Source organism: Salmo trutta, chromosome 37 (genome assembly GCF_901001165.1).
Source record: "Salmo trutta chromosome 37, fSalTru1.1, whole genome shotgun sequence".
Classification (NCBI taxonomy): domain Eukaryota; kingdom Metazoa; phylum Chordata; class Actinopteri; order Salmoniformes; family Salmonidae; genus Salmo; species Salmo trutta.
In genome coordinates, this window is record NC_042993.1 from 16,508,573 (window position 1) to 16,530,794 (window position 22,222).

Consider the following 22,222-nt stretch of genomic DNA (forward strand, 5'->3'; position numbering starts at 1 on the left):
CACCATGCTTGATTGTTGGTATGAGGTTCTTACTGTGGAATGCAGTGTTTGGTTTTCACCAGACATAATGGGACCCATCTCATCCAAAAAGTGGACTCAAGTTTGCCAAAAAGCACCTGAAGAATGACATTTCTATGGACAGATGAGTCAAAAGTATAACAACTTTTTGGATGACGTGGGTCCCATTACGCCTGCCGAAAACCAAACACTGCATTCCACAGTAAGACCTTTAACCAATGGTCAAGCATGTTTATTTTTTTGTTGAACCCTTATTTTACCAGGTAAGTTGACTAAGAACACATTCTCATTTACAGCAACGACCTGGGGAATAGTTACAGGAGAGAGGGGGGGATGAATGAGCCATAGAAAGCTGGGGATGATTAGGTGACCGTGATGGTATGATGGACAGATTGGGGAAATTAGCCAGGACCCTGGGATTTGTATTTATTATGGATCCCCATTAGCTGCTGCCAAAGCAGCAGCTACTCTTCCTGGGGTCCAGCAAAATTAAGGCAGTTTAAACAATTTTAAAAACATACAATACATTCATATTTCACAACACACCGAGTGCCCTCAGGCCCCTACTCCACCACTACAACATATCTACAGTACTAAATCCATGTGTCTGTATAGTGCGTATGTTATCGTGTATATATATATATATATATATATATATATATATATATATATATATATATATATGCATGTGTCTATGCCAATGTTTGTGTTGCTTCACAGTCCCCGCTGTTCCATAAGGTGTTTTTTTTAATCGAATTTGACTTCTTGTGTCAATTACTTGATGTGGAATAGAGTTCCATGTAGTCATGGCTTTATGTAGTAGTGTGCGTCTCCCATAGACTGTTCTGGACTTGGACTGTAAAGGGCCCTCTTGTGGGGTATGAATGGGTGTCCAAGCTGTGTGCCAGTAGTTTAGACAGACAGCTCATAAATAAAAGTAGTGATGAAGTCAATCTCTCCTCCACTTTCAGCCAGGAGAAATTGACATGTATATTATTAATATTAGCTCTGTGTACATCCAAGGGCCAGCCGTGCTGCCCTGTTCTGAGCAAATTGCAATTTTCCTAAGTCCTTTTTTGTGGCACTTGACCACACGACTGAACAGTAGTCAAGGTGCGACAAAACTAGAGCCTGTAGAACCTGCCTTGTTGATAGTGTTGTTAAGGCAAAGCATCACTTTATTATAGATAGACTTCTCTCCATCTTAGCTACTACTGCATCAATATGTTTTGACCATGCCAGTTTACAATCTAGGGTTACTCCAAGCAGTTTAGTCATCTCAACTTGCTCAATTTCCACATTACAAGATTAAGTTGAGGATTAGAGTTTAGTGAGTGTTTTTTTCCAAATACAATGCTTTTAGTTTTAGAAATATTTAGGGCTAACTTATTCCTTGTCACCCACTCTGAAACTAACTGCAGTTCTTTGTTGAGTGTTGTAGTCATTTCAGTCACCATAGTAGCTGACGTGTATAGTGTTGAGTCATCCGCATAGACACTCTGGCTTTACTCAAAAAGCAAGGGCCTAAACAGCTACCCTGGAGAACTCCTGATTCTAACTGGTTTATATTTGAGAGGCTTCCATTAAAAGAACACCCTCTGTGTTCTGTTTGACAGGTAACTCTTTATCCACAATATAGCAGGGAGTGTAAAGCCATAACAAGTTTTTCTGGCAGCAGACTATGATCGATAATGTCAAAAGCTGCACTGAACTCTAACAAGACAGGTCCCACGATCATTTTATACATTTCTCTCAGCCAATTAGTAATTTGTGTAAGTGCTGTGCTTGTTGAGTGTCCTTCCCTATAAGCATGCTGAAATTCTGTTGTCAATTTGTTTACTGTGAAATAGCATTGTATCTGGTCAAACACCATTTTTTCCAGAAGTTTACTAAGGGTTGGTAACAGGCTGATTCGTCGGCTATTTGAGCCAGTAAAGGGGGATTTACTATTATTGGGTAGCGGAATGACTTTAGCTTCTCTCCAGGCCTGAGGGCACACGCTCTCTAGTAGGCTTAAATTAAAGATGTGTCAAGTAGGAGTGGCAATATCCTCAGTAATTTTCTATCCAGATTATCAACAATGACAAGCCACCAGGGTCTGACAATTTTTTCACCTCGTTCCACACTGACTTTACGGTATTCATAATTTGGTCCAATATACTTGGATGTGTAGTGTCAGCGTTTGTTGCTGGCATGTCATCCCTAAGTTTGCTTATCTTGCCAATGAAGTCATTAAAGTAATATCAGTGGGCTTTGTGATGAGTCATCCGATTCAATGACTGAAGGAGCCGAGTTAGCTTCCCCCCCCAAATTTCATTTAAGGTGCCCCAAAGCTTTTTACTATCGTTCTTTATCTTTGTTTCATAGTGTAGTTCATTTAGTTTAGTCACATTTTCTTAAATTTGCAGTACATTTGCCAATCAGTTGGACTGCCAGACTTTAATTGCCATACCTTTTGCCTCATCCCGCTCAACCATACAATTTCTCAATTCCTCATCAATCCAAGGGGATTTAAACAGTTTACAGTCATTTTCTTAATGGATGCGTGCTTATTATTAACTGGAATAAGTAGTTTCATAAATGCATCAAGTGCAGCGTCTGGTTGCTCCTCATTACACACCACAGACCAGCAAATATTCTTTACATCAACAAAACTTATTGTATGACTTCACACTTTATTAAGCCCAGCCTTTGGAATTTCGGTTTTCCTAGATATTGCTATTATATTGTGATCACTCCATTATATGGATTTGGATACTACTTTAAAGCACATATCTGCAGTGTTAGTAAAGATGTGATCAATACATGATTTAATTCCTGTGCTGTTTGTAACTACCCTGGCAGGTTGACTGACAACCTGATCCAAGTTGCAGGCACTTGTTACAGTTCAAGGTTTTTTCCTGAGTGGGCAGCTTGATGATAGCAAGTCAATATTTAAAATCACCCAGAATATATACACTTCTCTGTTGATATCACATATATTATCAAGCATTTCACATATCCAGATACTGACTGTTAGCACTTGGTGGTCTATAGCAGCTTCCCACAAGAATGGGCTTTAGGTGATGCAGATGAACCTGTAGCCATATTACTTCGACAGTATTTAACAGATCTCTATGCTTTAGAGGAATGTGGTTCTGAATATAGATTGCAACACCGCCTCCGTTGGCTTTTCGGTAGATGTTATAACCATGTATTGCTACCGCTGTATCAAAGGTGTTATCTAAGTGAGTTTGAGATAGAATATGAATGTAACCTGTTACAAGCAAGTCATTGACCTTGTTTCTTAGGCTACATATGTTAACCTGTTGGGGATAGGGGGCAGTATTTGCACGGCCGGATAAAAAACACGTACCCGATTTAATCTGGTTACTACTCCTGCCCAGTAACTAGAATATGCATATAATTGTTTGATTTGGATAGAAAACACCCTAAAGTTTCTAAAACTGTTTGAATGGTGTCTGAGTATAACAGAACTCATTTGGCAGGCCAAAACCTGAAGATTCCAAACAGGAAGCGCTCTCTCTGACTATATCTTGGCCTTCTTGATCATCTCTAACCAAAACAGGGGATCTCTGGCATAACGTGACATTTTCTAACGCTCCCATAGGCTATCAGAAGGCGCCAGAACGATGAATGGTGGCTCGGCAGGCCCTGTCTGAAATAACATTAGCGCATTTGGATAATGGTCGATCTGAGGACAATGAGACTGGAGGCGCGTGCACGAGCCGACACCATGTTTACTTTCTCTCTCTTTGAACGAAAACAACGACTCCCGGTCGGAATATTATCGCTTTTTTACGAGAAAAAAAAAATCATAAAAATTGATTTTAAACGTTTGACATGCTTCGAAGTACGGTAATGGAATATTTTGAATTTTTTTGTCACTAAACGCGTCGGGCGCGTCACCCTTCTTTACCCTTCGGATAGTGTCTTGAACGCACGAACAAAACGCCACCATTTGGATATAACTATGGATTATTTGGAACCAAACCAACATTTGTTATTGAAGTAGAAGTCCTGGGAGTGCATTCTGACGAAGAACAGCAAAGGTAATCAAACTTTTCTTACAGTAAATCGGAGTTTGGTGAGTACCACACTTGGTGGGTGTCAAAATAGCTAGCCTGTGATGGCCGGGCTATCTACTCAGAATATTGCAAAATGTGCTTTCACTGAAAAGCTATTTTAAAATCGGACACCTCGATTGCATAAAGGATTTCTGTATCTATAATTCTTAAAATAATTATGTTTTTTTGTGAACGTTTATCGTGAGTAATTTAGTAAATTCACCGGAAGTGTTCGGTGGGAATGCTAGTTCTGAACGTCACATGCTAATGTAAAAAGCTGGTTTTTGATATAAATATGAACTTGATTGAACAAAACATGCATGTATTGTATAACAATGTCCTAGGCGTGTCATCTGATGAAGATCAAAGGTTAGTGCTGCATTTAGCTGTGGTTTTGTTTTTTGTGACATTATATGCTAGCTTGAAAAATGGGTGTCTGATTATTTCTGGCTGGGTACTCTGCTGACATAATCTAATGTTTTGCTTTCGCTGTAAAGCCTTTTTGAAATCGGACAGTGTGGTTAGATAAAGGAGAGTCTTGTCTTTAAAATGGTGTAAAATAGTCATATGTTTGAAAAATTGAAGTTTTGGGATTTTTGAGGAATTTGTAATTCGCGCCACGCCTATCATTGGATATTGGAGCAGGTGTTCCGCTAGCGGAACGTCTAGATGTAAGAGTTAAGAAAGGCATTGATGTTTATGGTTTGATACAGTCGTGCAACGATTGTGCTTTTTTCGCAAATGCGCTTTTGTTAAATCATCCCGTTTGGCGAAGTCGGCTGTCTTTGTTAGGAAGAAATAGTCTTCACAGTTAGCAATGAGCCCGGCGGCCCAAACTGCTGCATATACCCTGACTCTGTTTGCAAGGGAAGTGACACATTCTCCCTAGTTAAAAGAAATTCATGTTAGCAGGCAATATTAACTAAATATGCAGGTTTAAAAATATATACTTGTGTATTGATTTTAAGTAAGGCATTGATGTTTATGGTTGGAGCAACGTGTACCTAAGCGATTATATGCAACGCAGGACAGGCTAGATAAACTAGTAATATCATCAACCATGTGTAGTTAACTAGTGATTATGATTGATTGATTGTTTTTTTAGATAAGTTTAATGCTAGCTAGCAACTTACCTTGGCTTCTTACTGCATTCGCGTAACAGGCAGGCTCCTCGTGGAGTGCAATGTAAAGCAGGTGGTTAGAGCGTTGGACTAGTTAACCGTAAGGTTGCAAGATTGAATCCCCGAGCTGACAAGGTAAAAATCTGTCGTTCTGCCCCTGAACAAGGCAGTTAACCCACCGTTCCTAGGCCGTCATTGAAAATAAGAATGTGTTCTTAACTGACTTGCATAGTTAAAGGTCTAAAAAAATAAATGCAAATAAAAAAAATAGACGAAATCGGCATCCAAAAACACCGATTTCCGATTGTTATGAAACCTTGAAATCGACCTCTACTCCACAATAGTATGGGGCTTGCCTGTCCTAGCCACTCGGTAGCTCACCATATAAGATGCTTCTAGCCCCTTCTTATTAAATGGTATCTGTTGCTTTTATACATGTCTTACTACTCGAAAGTCGTCTTTATTCTGGCAACAAAAAAAACTTGTTGCTTATTTTTCTAATTGCCATGTTTAATTTCTAAATGTCCGCGCAAGAGTGAAGGTTTCCTGCGAGAGAGTAACGGTTAATGTGATTGGATGTTAATTATTTGACTAGGTTACCTGTATTTGACATTGTGTTATTTCGCTGAACACTAGATGGTTTAATTCCATTTTTAGCAGTGAAACGAGGCTACACAGGCGAGAAAAATAAAAATACTCACCCAGATGTATAGCCCCGTTGGAAAATATAAAATGCACTGTTTGAAAATGTGAAATCGCTTTTATTTGGTGTACCCCTGACGGCATTACGCGCACCCCAGTTTGGGAATACTGTGTCTAGTCTAAGTCCAGACCTAATTCCAATTGAGTTGTTGCGACAGGACTTGAAAATAGCAGTTCATACTTGAAAACCCACAAATATCGCCGAGTTAAAGCAGTTCTGCATGGAAGAGTGGGCCAAAATTCCTCCACAGCGATGTGAGAGACTGATCAACAACTACAGAAGAGTTTGGTGGGAGTCATTACAGCGAATGGTGGCACGACCAGTTATTGAGTGTAAGGGGGCAATTACTTTTTCAAAACAGGGGCATTGTGTTTTGCATAACCTTGTTTATAAAATTAGTATGTAATTGTGTTATTTGTTCACTCAGGTTCCCTTTATCTAATATTTGGTTTTGGTTGAAGATCTGATAACATTCAGTATCAAAAATATGCAGAAGTAGAGAAAATTAGAAAAGGGGCAAATACTTTTTCACAGCACTGTAGATTCACTAACAGTGACTAAAGGTGGCTGATTGAGCAAATAGTTTAAGTGTCGTTTGTCAGATTTAAGTGACTCAAAAAGGGCAAAACTGTTTGTCTAATCTGAACTTAACTGTACCTTTGGGAGCTGCCCTCTTCTTTTTGCCTCGTTTCTGCCTAATTGCCTTTCTTCTGGCTTGTCTGCCTTCCAATACCAGAAAACAACCTAACAGTGCTCCACATGTCAATGGAGTAGTAACTCTTAAAATGGCTATCAATCAAACTGAGGTGAAAAATAATACGACACCTGTATGAGAACACTTCAAACAGAACACACAAATATAAAAGCATATCATTCATAATTCGATGAACTTACTTTGATTGGTGTCCTCATCATTCTCATGTTCAGAATCTTCATTGTCCAGTCCCAGTTCCAGAATCTCACGGCTCCTGTGGGGTAAACGAATGGAGTTAAATCACACTGAATATTTGACATTTTCTAAGGGGAGTCAGTGGCTCCTTCTCAATTAGGCTTCCCTTGATTCCTCACGTCCTCGCTTCCTTTTCAAAAAGCATTGCAGAAGAAGCCAAGGTCAGAGGTGAGGAATCATGGAGGAATGGAGAAAAGACAGTCGAGAAGGACATGTTTACACTGACTATCTATTCCAGGGGAGTCAGTACCTCTTGCGGTCCATCTGTGTTGTGTCCAGAGTTGTCTGCTGGTTCATGGCTTTGATCCAGTAGATGAGGGCCTGGAAGACGTAGGCCACGTGTTTGAGAGAACACACATCCAGCACAGGCAGAACGTCAGAGTGCTCGTCATTATGAGAACGCATCAGAGACAGGGCGTAGTTCAGGAAGTCACCCCGCGCAGACATCATCCCCTGACGCACTGTCAGCAGAGTGGCCGCACGCCTGGGAGGAAGGAACACACACACATCAGCACAGATAGCGACTTGAAATATAATCCATAAACAATTGCAAACTAGTGGGGGCCTATGAAACACTGCTGATTGCCAATAACACATTCTACTATTTTGGGTTACACTTATTTTACCCAGACCTCCGTCCCTCCAAGGTGCGGAGGCTGGCTTCCTCGCGGGCAGTCATGCGCTCCCTGCGGGCAGAGTGCTGCGAGGCGTGGAGGGGGTGGGATGGGTGTCCGGGGTCGCCAGCTGAGGACAGGGCCGAGCCGTAACGCAGCTGAGCCTCTGTAGAGTCCATGATGGACACCATCCAGTTCCACGTAGGGATCAGCTTCTCCTCAACAAAGTTCTGGTAGTTTAACACACAGAGAAGGTTGCTTCAGTCAGAACGTCAATAACACTTGTGTAGTGTAAAAGTCAATCAAATTTGCAACTCCTCAAAACGGTTTGAGTCACTTTATTCAGCAAGGTGTCTGTATTGCTTCTTATCCCATAGGTACAACAGAATAATTATCCTATAAAATACTTTGTTGACACTAACATGTGACCATCGGTAGGTAACATAATGCAATGTGATCTGTGTGGGCTGTGTCACCTGCAGGTTGACAGCGTCCTGGTAGGTGAGTTTGACTGCAGCAGGGTACTGGGAGTAGACCAGGTGGTTGTACTTGGGAATGAGGCTCATCAGGTCAGAGATCTGTCTGATGACGATGCTGTAGGCCCGGGCTAAGCTGGAGGCTGACGTCAGGTAGCTGGACGAGTTGGAGGCCTCCAGAGCTGCAGCCGCAGCAGCCGCGCTGGTGCTGATGGCACTGCTGCGCCGCAGGTTGGACGGGTCGATGTAGATCAGACCTGTGGAGCTCGCTGCTGGGCAGAGACATGAGCATCAGCACAGACAGACCTCATCAACATAGTCCACAGCATAACACCAAAAAGCATCCCACTGACTCAGTCCAATATGCTCTTGCGATAGAATGACAGACAAGACATTTTAAAAATTCAATACAAGACTGTCCTAAATGCAGTCCATCTTGGATGTGTCAATATGAGAGTCCTGTTGCGTACGGCCCAGATTGTGTATGTAGTAGTATTAGTGCTGACCAGCGGGGGTGGAGGAGCTGGAGGGGGCGCTGCCCGTGGCTCTCTGGCTGGGGGTGTTGCGTACAGCCCACTGCATGGAGCGCGGCGCCTGGGCAGCACTGTTGACGTGCGAGGCGGTGGTGGTCCTCTCCAAGGGCTCGTCCAATAGGAAGGTCTCCTGGTCCACGTCGTCGCTCTGGCTGCTGCTGCTGTCCGAGTCGCTCGAGTCGTTGGACTGGGAGTCGTCCTCTGAAAAGAAGGCAGGGACACTGCTGGCACCTTGGGGAGAGAGATGGGAAGACGAAGGGGGATGAGGGAGGTATGGGGAAATAGGAGGAGAGATGAGTGTGAGTGGCTGCTCACCTTGCGAGGTAGCAGGAGTGCAGGTTAGTGTTCCACACCACCACAAGACTGCTAGCTAGCTGCCATGTTATATTGAGCAGCTCAACTCAGCTTAAACTGCTTCTTGTTGTTCAAATTAGGCTAAAGTACCACAGTTTCACCAGGGTGCAGTTTTTAGAAAGTTATATTTCACCTATTGCATAGGAATAACCACATAGAAATATAATGAATAGAACAGACTAATCATTGGCTTTAACGGGGACTTCCGTTCTATTCATTCTGTTTCCAGCTATGCATTTAATACCGTCTGATGGGCTAAATCCAGATCGATCACTCTGAAAAAAATGGGCCCATCATAGGTTATTTATTTCTATTGTTGGTCTTATTTTTGAGTGATCTTAGTAGTGTCTGAGGGGAAAAGACACCATAATTATAAATATTTCCTATTTCCTTTGCCATATCAAAAGCAATTACAACCACAAACAAAGAATCAAAGGCAAAATGGAGATGACACAAGGGAGGAACCCCACACCAGCTAGCAAGTCTAAAGATATAGTGATTAGTTTGTTATTCAGGGAGAAACACCAACAAAACAGTTAGACTTGGGAGTAAGATATTATTAGTTGATGAGAACCATGGTGATATGTGAGATGGAGGGGGGCAATACTGGGAGAACTCCTTAGGATAAGCTGTGTGTGCACCTCAAATGTCACTCTAGCCCTGACATATTATGCATTGTAGTAAAAAGGAGCCCATACCAACATTTCGAAAAGCCAGGGATATTCTACATCCTGCAAATGAAATACATTGAGTAATGATACTCATGGAGTAATAAGCCCTAGTAGTAGACTAGTTGGTCTGCAGTCTTAAACCATGTTGTCAACAGTGGTAAGAACAATGTGACCTAAAAGGAACTTTTGATACAAAAAAAAGGGGCCTCTTCCCTTTTACTGGCTGGTGTGACAGCCAGTCAAGACTGGTGATAATGAGAGAAAAATAATTAGTCAGCCTGAACAGCAACTGAATATTAAAGAGGGTGGTGAGGCAGAAAGCGATTTCCATTTAGCAGTCTCAAGAACTCAGGTAGGATCGTTAAATGAGGTCATTTAGATGGCTGGCTGGCCAGTGGCCACATCACAGAAGAAAATAAATCAGGGATTTAAATTCAATTAAAATAAGGACTTAATCTAAAATATGAAAACAAAAGACAATGGTGGGAATTATAATACCTGCTTCGGAGCCAGCAGTTGCTGCGGTGACAACACTCCTCCGCCCGCTGGCATTGTCCTGGTTGCTATGGTTACTCTCGCTGTCACTCTCGGTCTCTGCGGCAGCCAGCAGATCCAACTCCATGTCGCTTCCTAGAGAGGAACGGACATCACCCTCTTCAACCACCTTCATCACAGTCAATAATTTGTAGAAATATTGTAAAATTCTACCACAGTGGTAAAAAAAAAAAAAAAAGGAGTCAATCCAGTCTAGGTTCTCACCATCCTCATCATGTTCATCATGCTGTCCCTCTGCCTCAGCGTTCTCCTCTCCCTGTTCTCCCTGTTCCTCCTGGTCTTCATGGTGATCCTCCTCCCCAGCAACGCCCTCGACAACCTCCACCTGCCACAACAGAGGTAGACAGTAGGGTATCAGTACTGAGAAAGCACATGACATCAAGTGTTGGGTTCAATTCCATTTAAATTCAATTAATTTCAGAAGTAAACTGAAATTCTAAGTAAACTGACAGCAACCCTGATTACACCCAACACTTTGATCTTTGCCCCCCCCCCCCATTGATATGTTCCTTTTCTAGTGAGACTCTTCACCTCTTCAACATCAGCAGACACAATGTCATCCTGCTCCTCGTCTCTCCCTCTGACCGGCTGGGACTGGCTGCTGCGGCGAGGCTGGGGGTTCCTGATGATGTAGGACGATGCAGTCTGACTAGAACTGACACACACCAGCAAACAAGACCATTTGAGTTAACAATGCCAATGTTTAAATCCAAGCCACTTTTAACCAATTTATACATGGCAGAAGTGTTTCCCTAGATTATATTTTCCCAGAGGAAGGTCAAAGACCTCCAAATCAACAGAGCTGGGGAACACGGTCTGCATGTTGGTCTGTGCAAATGCAGAGCAAAACCACTCACTTGCTGGACTGGTCTGGGGAGGGTCTCGGTGGCAAGGGTTCCACAGAGAAGAGTTCCTCGCTGCCCTGCACGGCGTCGATGCTGGTGCTGGCCAGGGTGAAGGGGGCGGTGGGCCGGGCGATGCCCATCCTCACAGGCACGATGAGGGACTCTGCCACGTTGCACAGCTCCTCCACCGCATAGGGCAGCAGGGCCTGGAACACACGCCTGCACTTCCCAATGGGCTGGGGGATGAAGTTACTGGAAGAAACAACAAGAAAGGAGATTAGATGTGAACTGGAAGTATCAACTCAGTCCTTGCTGCTATGTTTATATTCACCTAGGAGTGGTGGAGCAGTACAAGACAAATAAAACCTGTTTAAATCCACTAAAGGACTAGTCCAGTCCTTTAAAACCACCTAAACTAAAGGACTAGCCCTGTACAACAGGAAAATGGAGATCAATCTGGATTTGGCACTCATACTTTTTCTTTTTGGATGAGGCCATCTCGACGCTGAGGATGACAAACACCCTGGCCACGGAGCGCAGGAACCTCCTGGTGACGACGATGGCCTCCTCTCTCCGGCCAGGAGTGTACTTGTTCTGCAGCTCCTTCACCAAGGTCCCCAGCAGGGTGTCAATAAACTACGACAGAGAAAATCCAGAGACGGTTATCTAACACACAGACAAGACTACCTTCAAGGTTGACTCCACATAGTTACACCTAGAGGGATAATGTTGCACTTGCTACATAGATAGGTGGTGATGTACCCTCTGGGCAAGTTTCTCTGACCCAAATTAAATTCTCCAATAAAATAGGTTTAGTCCAGGACTAGGCTTAATCTGTGTCTGAGAACACGACCCAGAGAGAGGACTTGCAACAGAAGATGGGTGGTGCGTCCTCTAGGTGTTACAACTGTGGTTGACTGACTCCAGAAGCTCTGAGTAATTTAAGAGGGGGGGTATAGACTGACCCGACTTACTGTAATGTCAGGGGCACACTTGACAATGAGGCAGTGTGTGAAGCAGTCCAGGCGGATGGTGCCACTCTGCTGGTTCAGGTACACCTGCTCCTCTGGAAGGAGATGGGCGATACGGCTGCTGGCACTCAGCCTGGAACACACACACACACACAACACAATCAGGACACCAGAGTTATAAAGGTGACACTACTAAGAGGACTCGTAACTGGTAAAACAGCTGCTCATCCGATGAGGTACATTTCAGGAAGAAAATGTGCGTGCTTGCTTCAGCTGTCTAAAATAGTTACGGAAGTATAAATTGGATACAGAGGTTGGAGGGATGGCGGGATAAAAGAGAGATTGGAGGAATGGACAAAGAGGTTTGAGAGGTGACGCTGAGCTGGTGAAGGCAGGCAGGGCTAGAGAACTCACGGGTCTTTATTCTCCTGGGATCCGAACATTATCATGGACTTGAGAGCATTCCAGTCCTGCAGCACCCTCTCCAGGGCCAGCTGGGCGAAGCGTGGAGGTTCCAGGTCATGGTCCGGCATGTCAGAGTCTGACACACAGGGAGGACAACATAAAAAAAACTATTAGAATTGTCTCTTAGAATAGAGAATTGATGTGAATGAAAATAAACATTGAGCCATCATGCTAGATTTTTAGTGTTGCTTGAAGTGAAACCAGGCCTGACAACAGTAGTAAACCTCCATCCACCTTCAGCATTGGCAGCCTTGCGGTTCCTGTCCTCTCTGATGCGAGGGGGTCGGTACTGGCAGTGCTCCACACTCTGCCTAGCAACAGTCTGCACCAGGAACAGAAGGATATGCTCCCCCCTGTTGGCCAGCCAGAGGAGGAAAAACACATTACTAAAGCCCCTGTAAAAACACCTTACAGATTGAATGAAGAGAACCAACATTGGATTTGAAAGCAATACATGTTAACACAACACAAAATACAGCCTACAATCAGTCGGTGTGTGTGTTTACCGGCTGTTTGGACTGGTGACCAGGTTAGTGGTGGTGAGTAGTCTGTACAGCAGGTCCAGGCGAGCAGCTTTCTGTCCAGCAATCAGCGTCTTACATTTACACTTCTCCCAGCAGTCACAGTACGCAGTGGGAGAGGTCCTCTTGAGTCTGGGGAGAAAGACATAACATTAAAGGCCTGGTGCAAATCACCTGTATCAGATGCAGTGCTGAATTACAACAGTATAAAACCAGGATGTAAGTAATAAAATCCACTAACACCAGGATGAGGAGTGAAGTACATACTTGCAGTCGTGTCCTTTGTGACACACCCTGGCGCACTCAGTGCAGCAGCAGAGAGACTCCAACAAGCCGCAGGTCCGGCACTCAAAGATATCCTAGATGGGACAGAGAGTAAATGGTCAGCAAAGATTCCCATCTGTGAAAAGGCAAACCAGTGTGAACGGCTGACTCATTTGTTGTGTGTGTTGCATTGTCCTCCCAAGTGACCCACCTGGTGTGTGTGTGTCCCTCACCTGGTTGATGTGTTCAGCTCCTGTCCAGGTGAAGCTGCAGGTGTCGTTGCAGCAGAGGACGTAGAGAGGAGAGTCGTCAGGGTTGGTCCCCGAGGGACAAATCATCTCCATGAACAAAGAGTCTGCATCCACCTTCTCAGTCATGCCGGGGTCTCCTACTACACAACAGGTGTTGCAACGGAACATTAAAATATAGATTTTATTAGGTAAAGTTTAGGTAGTCATCTCCCCATTAAAAAAATGGTGTTCTTTCCTTATTAAACACAGTACACGTATAACCACTTCTTCATGTATAAATGAATGACTTAGGATGTCTATACATCAACATGTAAGCATTCATATCCATTAGTAGCACTAACCAAAATCTCCTCTTTCTCAACCAAAGACATGAACAGTGTAGTGAGTGACGTACCCTTGGCCATTTTCTGCGCAGCCTCCAGAACAGTAATGGCAGCTGGGTAAGCTCTCCCGCTGACTGCCAGCATGAATGGGGTCATTCCACGGGCATCCCTGTCAAATACACACACACACACACACACTTTAGAACAGCAACAGAAAGGGGGGGGACAAACAATAATAATGAGAGCAATAGTTCAGTATTTTAATGAAACAACACATTACTGTGTTATAAAATGAAAGAGCTTGCCCAGACCCATTGGCCTTCTCAACTCTTAATCTCCCCCTCAATCACACCTGCCTCTATCATAAACAAAATACAAAAGAACAGAACGCTCCTTCAGTTTTTTAAAGAAAGATGAAAAAACAATGAGTCTTTACTTGGCAGAGAGCAGCTCGCGAAGGTGTGGCCTGAGAACCATGCTGTCACACATCAGTTTGAGGATGAGGTGGGCGTTGGCCTTGCGGTCTTTAGACTCCACCACCGAAGGCTCAGAGGAGGGGCCTGTGGCAGGAGGATGGAACAGGTCAGAGACATTGGAGAGAGATGGAGAACAACAATAGGGTAACCACTACTAACTCCACATCTGAGCCTGTATGGTGGTATAGTGAGGAAGTAGCTAGCCATTGGTTGGTTCCAAATGGAACCCTATTCCTTATATACAGGCTCTGGCCATAAGTAGTGTTCTAAACAGGGAATTAGGTGACATTTAGTACCACACAGGCTAGGTATTTGACCAGGTATAGTGGTGGAGTAGCTGGCTAGGTGAAGTTGTATGTTGAGGAATGTGTTCTAGATAGGCATCTGACCTGGTATAGTGGATGTGCTGGGGCCCTGGCTGGTCCCTGTTGAGGCTGTGGTGAGAGATCCCACTGCAGGGGCCAGGATGAAGTCTATGTCACCGTCTGGGTCCATGGGAGGGGGGTCGGGCACCCAGCTGGGAGGGGCGATGGGTGGGGAAACTGGGTCCTGGTGGTCGCTGGAGGAGGGGCCGGACTCGTGACGGCCAAGACCCGCTGCTCTCAGAGAGCGCCTCATCATCTCCCTCAGACGCAGCCTGCGCCAGACAGAACACACTTAACAGGTTACATGAGTGGTGGAAAGACAACGGGACTGACATGTAGACATAAATTGGCACCAAGATAGTGTTCTTAGTCTCAAGTGTCTTAAATGGCATCCTGACAGGTTTTCTAAGAATGGAAAAAAAGCCAATAGGCTCAGTAAAATGATTTCACTTATTGTGCTTTATGGATAATCAGTTAGTATAATCCAGTTCTTCAGTGTTTTTCATCATGAACATGTAGCCTGAAAGAAAATAAACTTAAAAACTTGTATAAGTTAGTTACCCTCTGCTGCTAGAAGAGCCGGTCCTGTTCCCAGAGCTGTTGCTAGACACCACAGATATAGCATTGGCGATGGCCTCCACTGCTGACAGTCTCTCTGCAAATGTATTCCTCTCAGACCGTTCAGCTTCTGGAAAACACCAGCCCAACAGTTACCACACATATACAGACACAGGGAGATGAAGAAATACTGGAAGTCAAATGGGAGATGGGAAAGAGAACACAGAGGATGGCTCAAAACTGACACTGTGCCTTTGGACACTTCAGGAGTCTTCACGCTGGTGTAACCTCACAGAACGTTCAGATTGGAATATATTGTTTAGAACAGATATGATTTGTGTTTCAGGTAGAACAGGGAATCCTGTTAACTCCATTTGTTGACTTCCATCTGCAACGTTTCATCTCGCTGTATACACCACCCAGCACTCTAGCCGTGGTTTACCTTCCTCCTCCTTGGTCTCCTTGTTGCTGACGGGGAAGCAGACTGAGACACAGGCGTGGAGGATGTTGCGGTTGCCGTCGCAGCGGTGGCCCAGAAAGGAGTGGAGGACGTGGGGACTCTGCTCCAGGAGTACAGCCTGCTCCAGGTTCACCAGGTACTGACGACAGGCCTCAAAGTCACAACGCAGCACGTGCTGCATCAACGTCTGCTTCTGGAAACAAGTTGAACAAAGTTATTTAAAGTGCATCAGCACAGCATCTCAATATACTTTACAGCGGGAATAAAAACATGCAAAATACAAAAGCATTTATCAACAGAATACAATAAGGGACGGTTTTAGGTTAAAAACATAATTTTCCTTGGCTAAAAAGCACATCCAATGTAGAGCCTAAACTCAGCAAAAGAAAGAAACGTCCCTTTTTCAGGATCCTAGCTTTCAAAGATAATTCGTAAAAATCCAAATAACTTCACAGATCTTCATTGTAAAGTGTTCATTGTAAACACTGTTTCCCATGCTTGTTCAATGAACCATAAACTATTAATGAACATGCACCTGTGGAACGGTCATTAAGACACTAACAGCTTACAGACGGTAAGCAACTAAGGCCACAGTTATGAAAACTTAGGACACTATAGAGGCCCTTCTACAGACTCTGAAAAACAGCAAAAGAAAGATGCTCAGGGTCCCTGCTCATCTGCGTGAACATGCCTTAGGCATGCTGCAAGGAGGCATGAGGACTGCAGATGTGGCCAGGGCAATAAATTGCAATGTCCGTACTGTGAAATGCCTACGACAGCGCTACAGGGAGACAGGACATCGTTCTAGCAGTGGCAGATCACGTGTAACAACACCTGCACAGGATGGCAACAACTGCCCAAGTTACACCAGGAACGCACAATCCCAACATCACCGCTCAGACTGTCCGCAATAGGCTGAGAGAGGCTGGACTGAGGGCTTGTAGGCCTGTTGTAAGGCAAGTCCTCACCAGACATCACCGGCAACGTCGTCGCCTATGGACACAAACCCACCGTCGCTGAACCAGACAGGACTGGCAAAAAGTGCTCTTCTCTGTTTCGCGTTTATCGTTGAAGGAATGAGCGTTACACCGATGCTTGTACTCTGGAGCGGGATCGATTTGGAGGTGGAGGGTCCGTCATGGTCTTGGGCGGTGTGTCACAGCATCATCGGACTGAGCTTGTTGTTATTGCAGGCAATCTCAACACTGTGCATTACAGGGAAGACATTCTCCTCCCTCATGTGGTACCCTTCCTGCAGGCTCATCCTGACATGACCCTCCAGCATGACAATGCCACCAGCCATACTGCTCGTTCTGTGCATGACATCCTGCAAGACAGGAATGTCAGTGTTCTGCCATGGCCAGCGAAGAGCCCGGATCTCAATCCCATTGAGCACGTCTGGGACCTGTTGGATCAGAGGGCGAGGGCTAGGGCCATTCCACCCAGAAATGTCTGGGAACTTGCAGGTGCCTTGGTGGAAGAGTTGGGTAACATCTCACAGCAAGAACTGGCAAATCTGGTGCAGTCCATGAGGAGGAGATGCACTGCAGTACTTAATGCAGCTGGTGGCCACACCAGATACTGACTTACTTCTGATTTTGACCCCCCCTTTGTTCAGGGACACATTATTCTATTTGTTAGTTACGTCTGTGGAACTTGTTTAGTTTATGTCTCAGTTGTTGAATCTTATGTTCATAAAAAAAATTACACGTTAAGTTTGCAGAAAATAAACGCAGTTGACAGCGACAGGACGTTTCTTTTTCTGCTGAGTTTATATTGAGCATGTTTTTTTGGTCCAGCTCAATCTAGTGAAACCTGTGAAAATTATGATCCTCCCAGTAACAAATTGACCATCAACTAAATAATCCCCTTTGAACTATAAATAATATCACATTGCTAACCTCCACAGCCAATATGATAATAGCAGCTTTTTTCTTGATGGTTGAGTTGGTGGGGAGGTTGGCCAGGGAGTGCACCCCCATGCCCAGGCTGGCGATGGGCGGCAGGTCCAGCCACTCAGGGTCTCGGATGCCGCCCATACAGTCTTTGGCCATTGGGTAAATTGTGCCATTTCCATCCCGAAGGATGACTGGGGAATCCTGGAAATAAAATGGTCAAATGTGCTTAGAAAATGGGGAAACTGTTGGATATGCAATTGCCTACACATCCTTTTTGCAATACATGAAGCATGGCTATATTAGAAAAGGTTGTATTGATTAGTGGAGAGGTGCTGACCTGTCCTGCGGTGAAGATTGCTACATTGCGTTCACTCTGGCCCAGGAAGGCCAGGTTACTGGTGGGGAAGTTATTCTCCTGCTCTGCTTTGCCTGTGGCCAGGTCAAAGATACAGTACCTCACCCAGTTACCAGTCTTCAGCACTGCGTGGACTCCTGAAGGGGCAGACAACACAGCAAGTCAGAAATACACATAGAATTCATTAATATCCACACTTACTCAGTAGTACATTATCGGCATTCGGCACCAACATGAATTACTACATTGTATTGTTATCCAGATGTCTTACCTTTGGAGTCAACATTCACAGCCAGAATCTCAGCCTTCTCTGGGATGCAGAGTTTTTTAGGTGTACGCTGGAAGCAATCTGGAACTTTAGGAGTTCCACCAGTTTTCACCACCTGTTGATAAAAAGAGAGGCACCAGCTTTTAGACAAACAACATTTATACAACAGATGTAATACTACAAAGACAGATACTTATTGTAAAATTGTGCTTAGATTGATTAAATAATTGCAAACATTAAACCATCACTGAAAATACACATTTGTATGGGAGTAATAATTACACTATAATGTTTTATAAGTATGTGAGTGTAAGTGAGCATCCAGTAGTTGTACCTGTAACTCATCTATTCTGAGCAGCCTACAGTCCTGCAGCAGTGAGGAGGGGTCAGAGTCAGTGATGGGAGCTGGAGCACTAGTCTGACTCGGCTGTGTGCTCACGCTGCTTGACGTTCCTGGAAACTTCACAGCTACATACGCACCGTCCACTTTCAGCACCTGAAGTTAAAAGACGGAGCTGTTGCAAATAGGGCCGTCATGAAGACACCACAATAACACAACAAACAGACAATCCACAGGATACAAAACATGACACTACGGCTTTGAGTTGTGCTCTTAGGCATTTCTTTACATGCAAATGAACACAGAAATAAATAAAATAAATACTCTGAAAAATAGACTAAAAGGTTTTAGAAATAACTATCAAATGTGATAATCTAAATATTTTAGTGTTAATAAAATCAAAACAATGGTGTCTATCCCCCAGTCTGCCAGAGAGCATTAGGGTCTGGTCCCTTCCTGTAGCCACACCCACCTTTCCCACAGGGACATTTTTAACATCCTCCACAAACACCACTTCCCGAAGAGGCCACTGCTCCTCGTTCACCTTCTCCTCCTCTTTGGGAGCCGGGGTCGAGCGTCTTCGTTCTTTAAGGGCAGAGAACACATATTAGGATATTCATACAACAGCAGACCAGACCTGGGTTGACAAACATGTCAAATACTCGAGGTGTGCTTGATTTAGCTTGTCCACTATGCAAGGTGGGCGGGGTTTGCACTTTTAGGACTATTCTATTTGGGTTCCATTGTACCATGCAAGCTAAATCAAGTGCAGCACAAGCATTTGACGTAAGTATTTAACCCAGGTCTCGTTAGCAGATACAGATTTTATTATCAGATACAACAACTAGAGACAAACTCAAACTGCTAGCAAAAAAAGAATAATTGAGACCTGCAATTGCCACACCATCCATTTAAAAGGCAAATGAGTCATGGCAATATTAGAGCGAGAGAGAGGTGGTTAGTATAGTAGCTAGTAATGTGACGTACTGTAGGGCAGCGAGGCACTGCTAGCGATGGAGGAGGTGTCACTGCAGGTGGAGGCTGGGGAAGGAGGGGGCCCCATCTCTGTCTTTACCAACTCCGGCTTGCTCTCCGTTCTAAGGCAAGAATGGGTAGGACTGAGTTCATGAGTGTTGGAGACGAGGGCCATTGATTTAGATTTGGAGTGGCTTAGAAGGGAACAAGCTGGTCTCAATTCACTCCATACCCCTTCCCGTTGGGCCTAACCCTTTGATATTTGCAAATCTGCAAACATAGAAGGGTTAGGGCCAAGGGAAAAGGGCAGGGAGCGAATTGAGACCAGCTGCTCTCTGAAATGGAAGCTAACTCACTTGATCTCCTGGGTCTTGGTGGTCTTGTCCATGTTCTTGAGGCTCTCTGGTGACCGCAGCTGGAACCTGCAGCTGTCGTTCATGTTCCAGACAGACTCGAGGAGGAGTCCCACCTTGGGGATCCCAGCGTTGACAGAAAAGGCAACGGCACCGGCGTGGTAGAGGGGGTTATTCCTCAGGCACACCTGGAGAGAGGACACAAACACCTGTTCACATTCGTTCAAAAGCAGTGTACGAGTGTACGCAACAGACATCCAATCGGATTCACAGGTGCAGAGAACAAAAACATTTCAGGAAAAAGAAAGGAACATTTACACAGGGTTCTAATGCTCCCATAGTCTTGGTTCTATGTTATTATGTTATGTTTTGTCACCTGCGTTCCCACGGTGATGTTGGGTATTGAGGAGATGCCGGCACTGGACTTTGGCTTCTTGTTCTTGGCTCTAGCCTTTTCAAGCATCTTTTTCCGTTGACTAAAAGGCACAACACCCCTGAGGAAACACAAACATTTCAAAACATAAACCACTAACATCCAGCTTAACCTTCTTGTACGCATAGATCTCCCAAGGACTGAGTTTTACATTTGCACTGGACATTTGTGTAGAGCGAGGGCCTCTGGCCAGCCACTGCCTGAGTTCAACTAGTAATTGCTTTCTTTCAAATACTTGAGCTGCTCTTGATTGAGCTTGCTTGGCACAATCCCAGTGCAAATCCAGCCAATCTCTCTCCTCTCGGCAGTGAGGATTAACTACTGTAACTCACCACCAGTACAGGCTGCTCTCCAGCTGGGCGCAGGTGTAGAGGGCACAGCAGTGCAGAGACATGATGCGCTCTCCCTGCAGCTCAGGGTAGGCCTGGGCACTGTGTTCCAGCTTGGATGCCACGCTGCTCAGTGTGTCATCCATCCAGGTTGCCACCTTGTTGGTCTCCGTGGCCACGGTGGCTCTGATGCTGTTAGCAGACAGCAGGGTGATCTTCTCATTGGTCAGGCCCAGGAAGGACACCCGGGGGTGGCGGATAGAAGGGTTCTGATTGGAGGAGGAGTTGATTTTTTATATATATATTTTTTAATTGGGTGGGTTTGCTAATAAAATGTGTATTTGAATGAAAACACCTATTTGCAAAGTAGTCCTCAGGAGCAGAGCTAGTGTTCTTAGTGTACAGCACTGGTCTCTGATAAATCATTTGAATTTGATTAAGGCTGCTGATGAATCCTTCACATTGTTCATGCAATCAGTCCCGTTGGCTTGTTGTACAGTACTGCTGTTTACCTGTGTGTTTCTGTATGGTTCTGGTTCACTCCACTTCCACTGGTAGAGTTCCCCCTTAGAGCTCACTGCCACCAGCTCAGAGAACAAGGACCCGATGCTCACAAACTTCACACCATCCTGGACCAAAACGCCAACAGAAACATTACTTTAAATAAATATGCTCATCTGATCTGTGCATATTAACCCAAAACAATATTGAGGATATAGACCTAGTGAAAACTATTAAAACATAGATAGAAATAAACCAAGTGGGAAATCCATTAACATGATAAATTAATGCTGTCATGTTCCCTGAACAAGCTTTATTGACATCACATCTGAATGAATGAACACCAAAATGAGTGGACCTTCCCATTAATCAAATTATTCCATCAACCAATCGATCAATGTCCCCATCCTCCCACCTTGTCAGGCCACCATTGCAGCTCCTCGCCCAGAGAGACAGGGCTCTGGACGGGGATGTTCTTCTTGTCCAGGCTGGGCTCCCCCTCGCGGCTGGTGGAGCCCCTCTCCGTGTCAAATGAGGCCCCATCCAGCCACCTCCGCTCCCGCAACCTCAACACAGACTCGCGCTCACGCAACAGCTCTGAGTCACGCTCTAAGGGAAGAAGGAGAACTGGTATGGCAATGGGGTCACACCAGTGGGATAAAAGTAAGCCACTCTCTGGGGAAGACCCGTCAACAAATTAAAGAGATTTGTTTTTAGAATTATGCAAATAAGAGGGGTTTGGCAGTAAAAAGGTGAAAGTTAATAGTGGTGTCTGTCTGCACACTCACATGTTGAAATGTGAGGTAGGAGGACAGGTCAGGATAGATTAGAGATAGACATGCATTACAAGGCAGAGGGTTTATCCTACAGCATAAGGCTGCAGTAGAGAGTGTTGCCTGTAATGACAGGGTCTAGCGGGCCTTTCTCAGAGGGCTCACTGAAGAACAGGTATTATGGCCATTCAGCACACTGAACACACACTACTGGTACCACACACACACACATTCACACTGCCACGGGCTTTGCCGACAGGTTGAAAAGGAAAGACTAGTACTGACTTTAACAATATACCTCGACTATCAGAACTAAAAGCATATACTATATATGGTGAAAAGTAATCTTACATCCATTTAGGTAACTTGTTACTACAACTACTACTATTTTAGGCAGAGAAATATGATTTCAATCTCCACCTCCTGACTACAGAAGA

At 44.6% G+C, this 22,222-nt stretch overlaps 1 protein-coding gene across 20 annotated transcripts in view; it reads right to left on the bottom strand.

Annotated features, from left to right (window-relative positions):
* LOC115177521 (E3 ubiquitin-protein ligase UBR5-like) overlaps positions 1-22,222 on the bottom strand; it is a 42,305-nt gene that overhangs the window by 10,485 nt on the left and 9,598 nt on the right. For 8 of the 20 annotated variants that reach the window (XM_029738372.1, XM_029738389.1, XM_029738384.1 and 5 more), the window contains 33 exons: positions 21,428-21,639; positions 21,024-21,140; positions 20,515-20,780; positions 20,126-20,243; positions 19,753-19,958; positions 19,409-19,518; positions 18,894-19,006; positions 18,416-18,577; positions 18,085-18,196; positions 17,796-17,950; positions 17,462-17,659; positions 15,543-15,753; positions 15,104-15,230; positions 14,567-14,814; positions 14,138-14,261; positions 13,773-13,870; positions 13,361-13,518; positions 13,131-13,222; positions 12,849-12,995; positions 12,577-12,695; positions 12,292-12,418; positions 11,872-12,010; positions 11,382-11,542; positions 10,919-11,158; positions 10,593-10,716; positions 10,266-10,386; positions 10,005-10,136; positions 8,455-8,712; positions 7,949-8,220; positions 7,485-7,702; positions 7,109-7,342; positions 6,804-6,877; positions 6,567-6,653 (listed from right to left, as the gene is read on the bottom strand). In XM_029738372.1, the coding sequence (XP_029594232.1) occupies positions 6,567-6,653; positions 6,804-6,877; positions 7,109-7,342; positions 7,485-7,702; positions 7,949-8,220; positions 8,455-8,712; positions 10,005-10,136; positions 10,266-10,386; positions 10,593-10,716; positions 10,919-11,158; positions 11,382-11,542; positions 11,872-12,010; positions 12,292-12,418; positions 12,577-12,695; positions 12,849-12,995; positions 13,131-13,222; positions 13,361-13,518; positions 13,773-13,870; positions 14,138-14,261; positions 14,567-14,814; positions 15,104-15,230; positions 15,543-15,753; positions 17,462-17,659; positions 17,796-17,950; positions 18,085-18,196; positions 18,416-18,577; positions 18,894-19,006; positions 19,409-19,518; positions 19,753-19,958; positions 20,126-20,243; positions 20,515-20,780; positions 21,024-21,140; positions 21,428-21,639 (5,280 nt within the window). The remainder of the gene's footprint in view (positions 1-6,566; positions 6,654-6,803; positions 6,878-7,108; positions 7,343-7,484; positions 7,703-7,948; positions 8,221-8,454; positions 8,713-10,004; positions 10,137-10,265; positions 10,387-10,592; positions 10,717-10,918; positions 11,159-11,381; positions 11,543-11,871; positions 12,011-12,291; positions 12,419-12,576; positions 12,696-12,848; positions 12,996-13,130; positions 13,223-13,360; positions 13,519-13,772; positions 13,871-14,137; positions 14,262-14,566; positions 14,815-15,103; positions 15,231-15,542; positions 15,754-17,461; positions 17,660-17,795; positions 17,951-18,084; positions 18,197-18,415; positions 18,578-18,893; positions 19,007-19,408; positions 19,519-19,752; positions 19,959-20,125; positions 20,244-20,514; positions 20,781-21,023; positions 21,141-21,427; positions 21,640-22,222) is intronic. The other 12 variants (XM_029738391.1, XM_029738390.1, XM_029738392.1 and 9 more) reach the window with 10 other exon arrangements.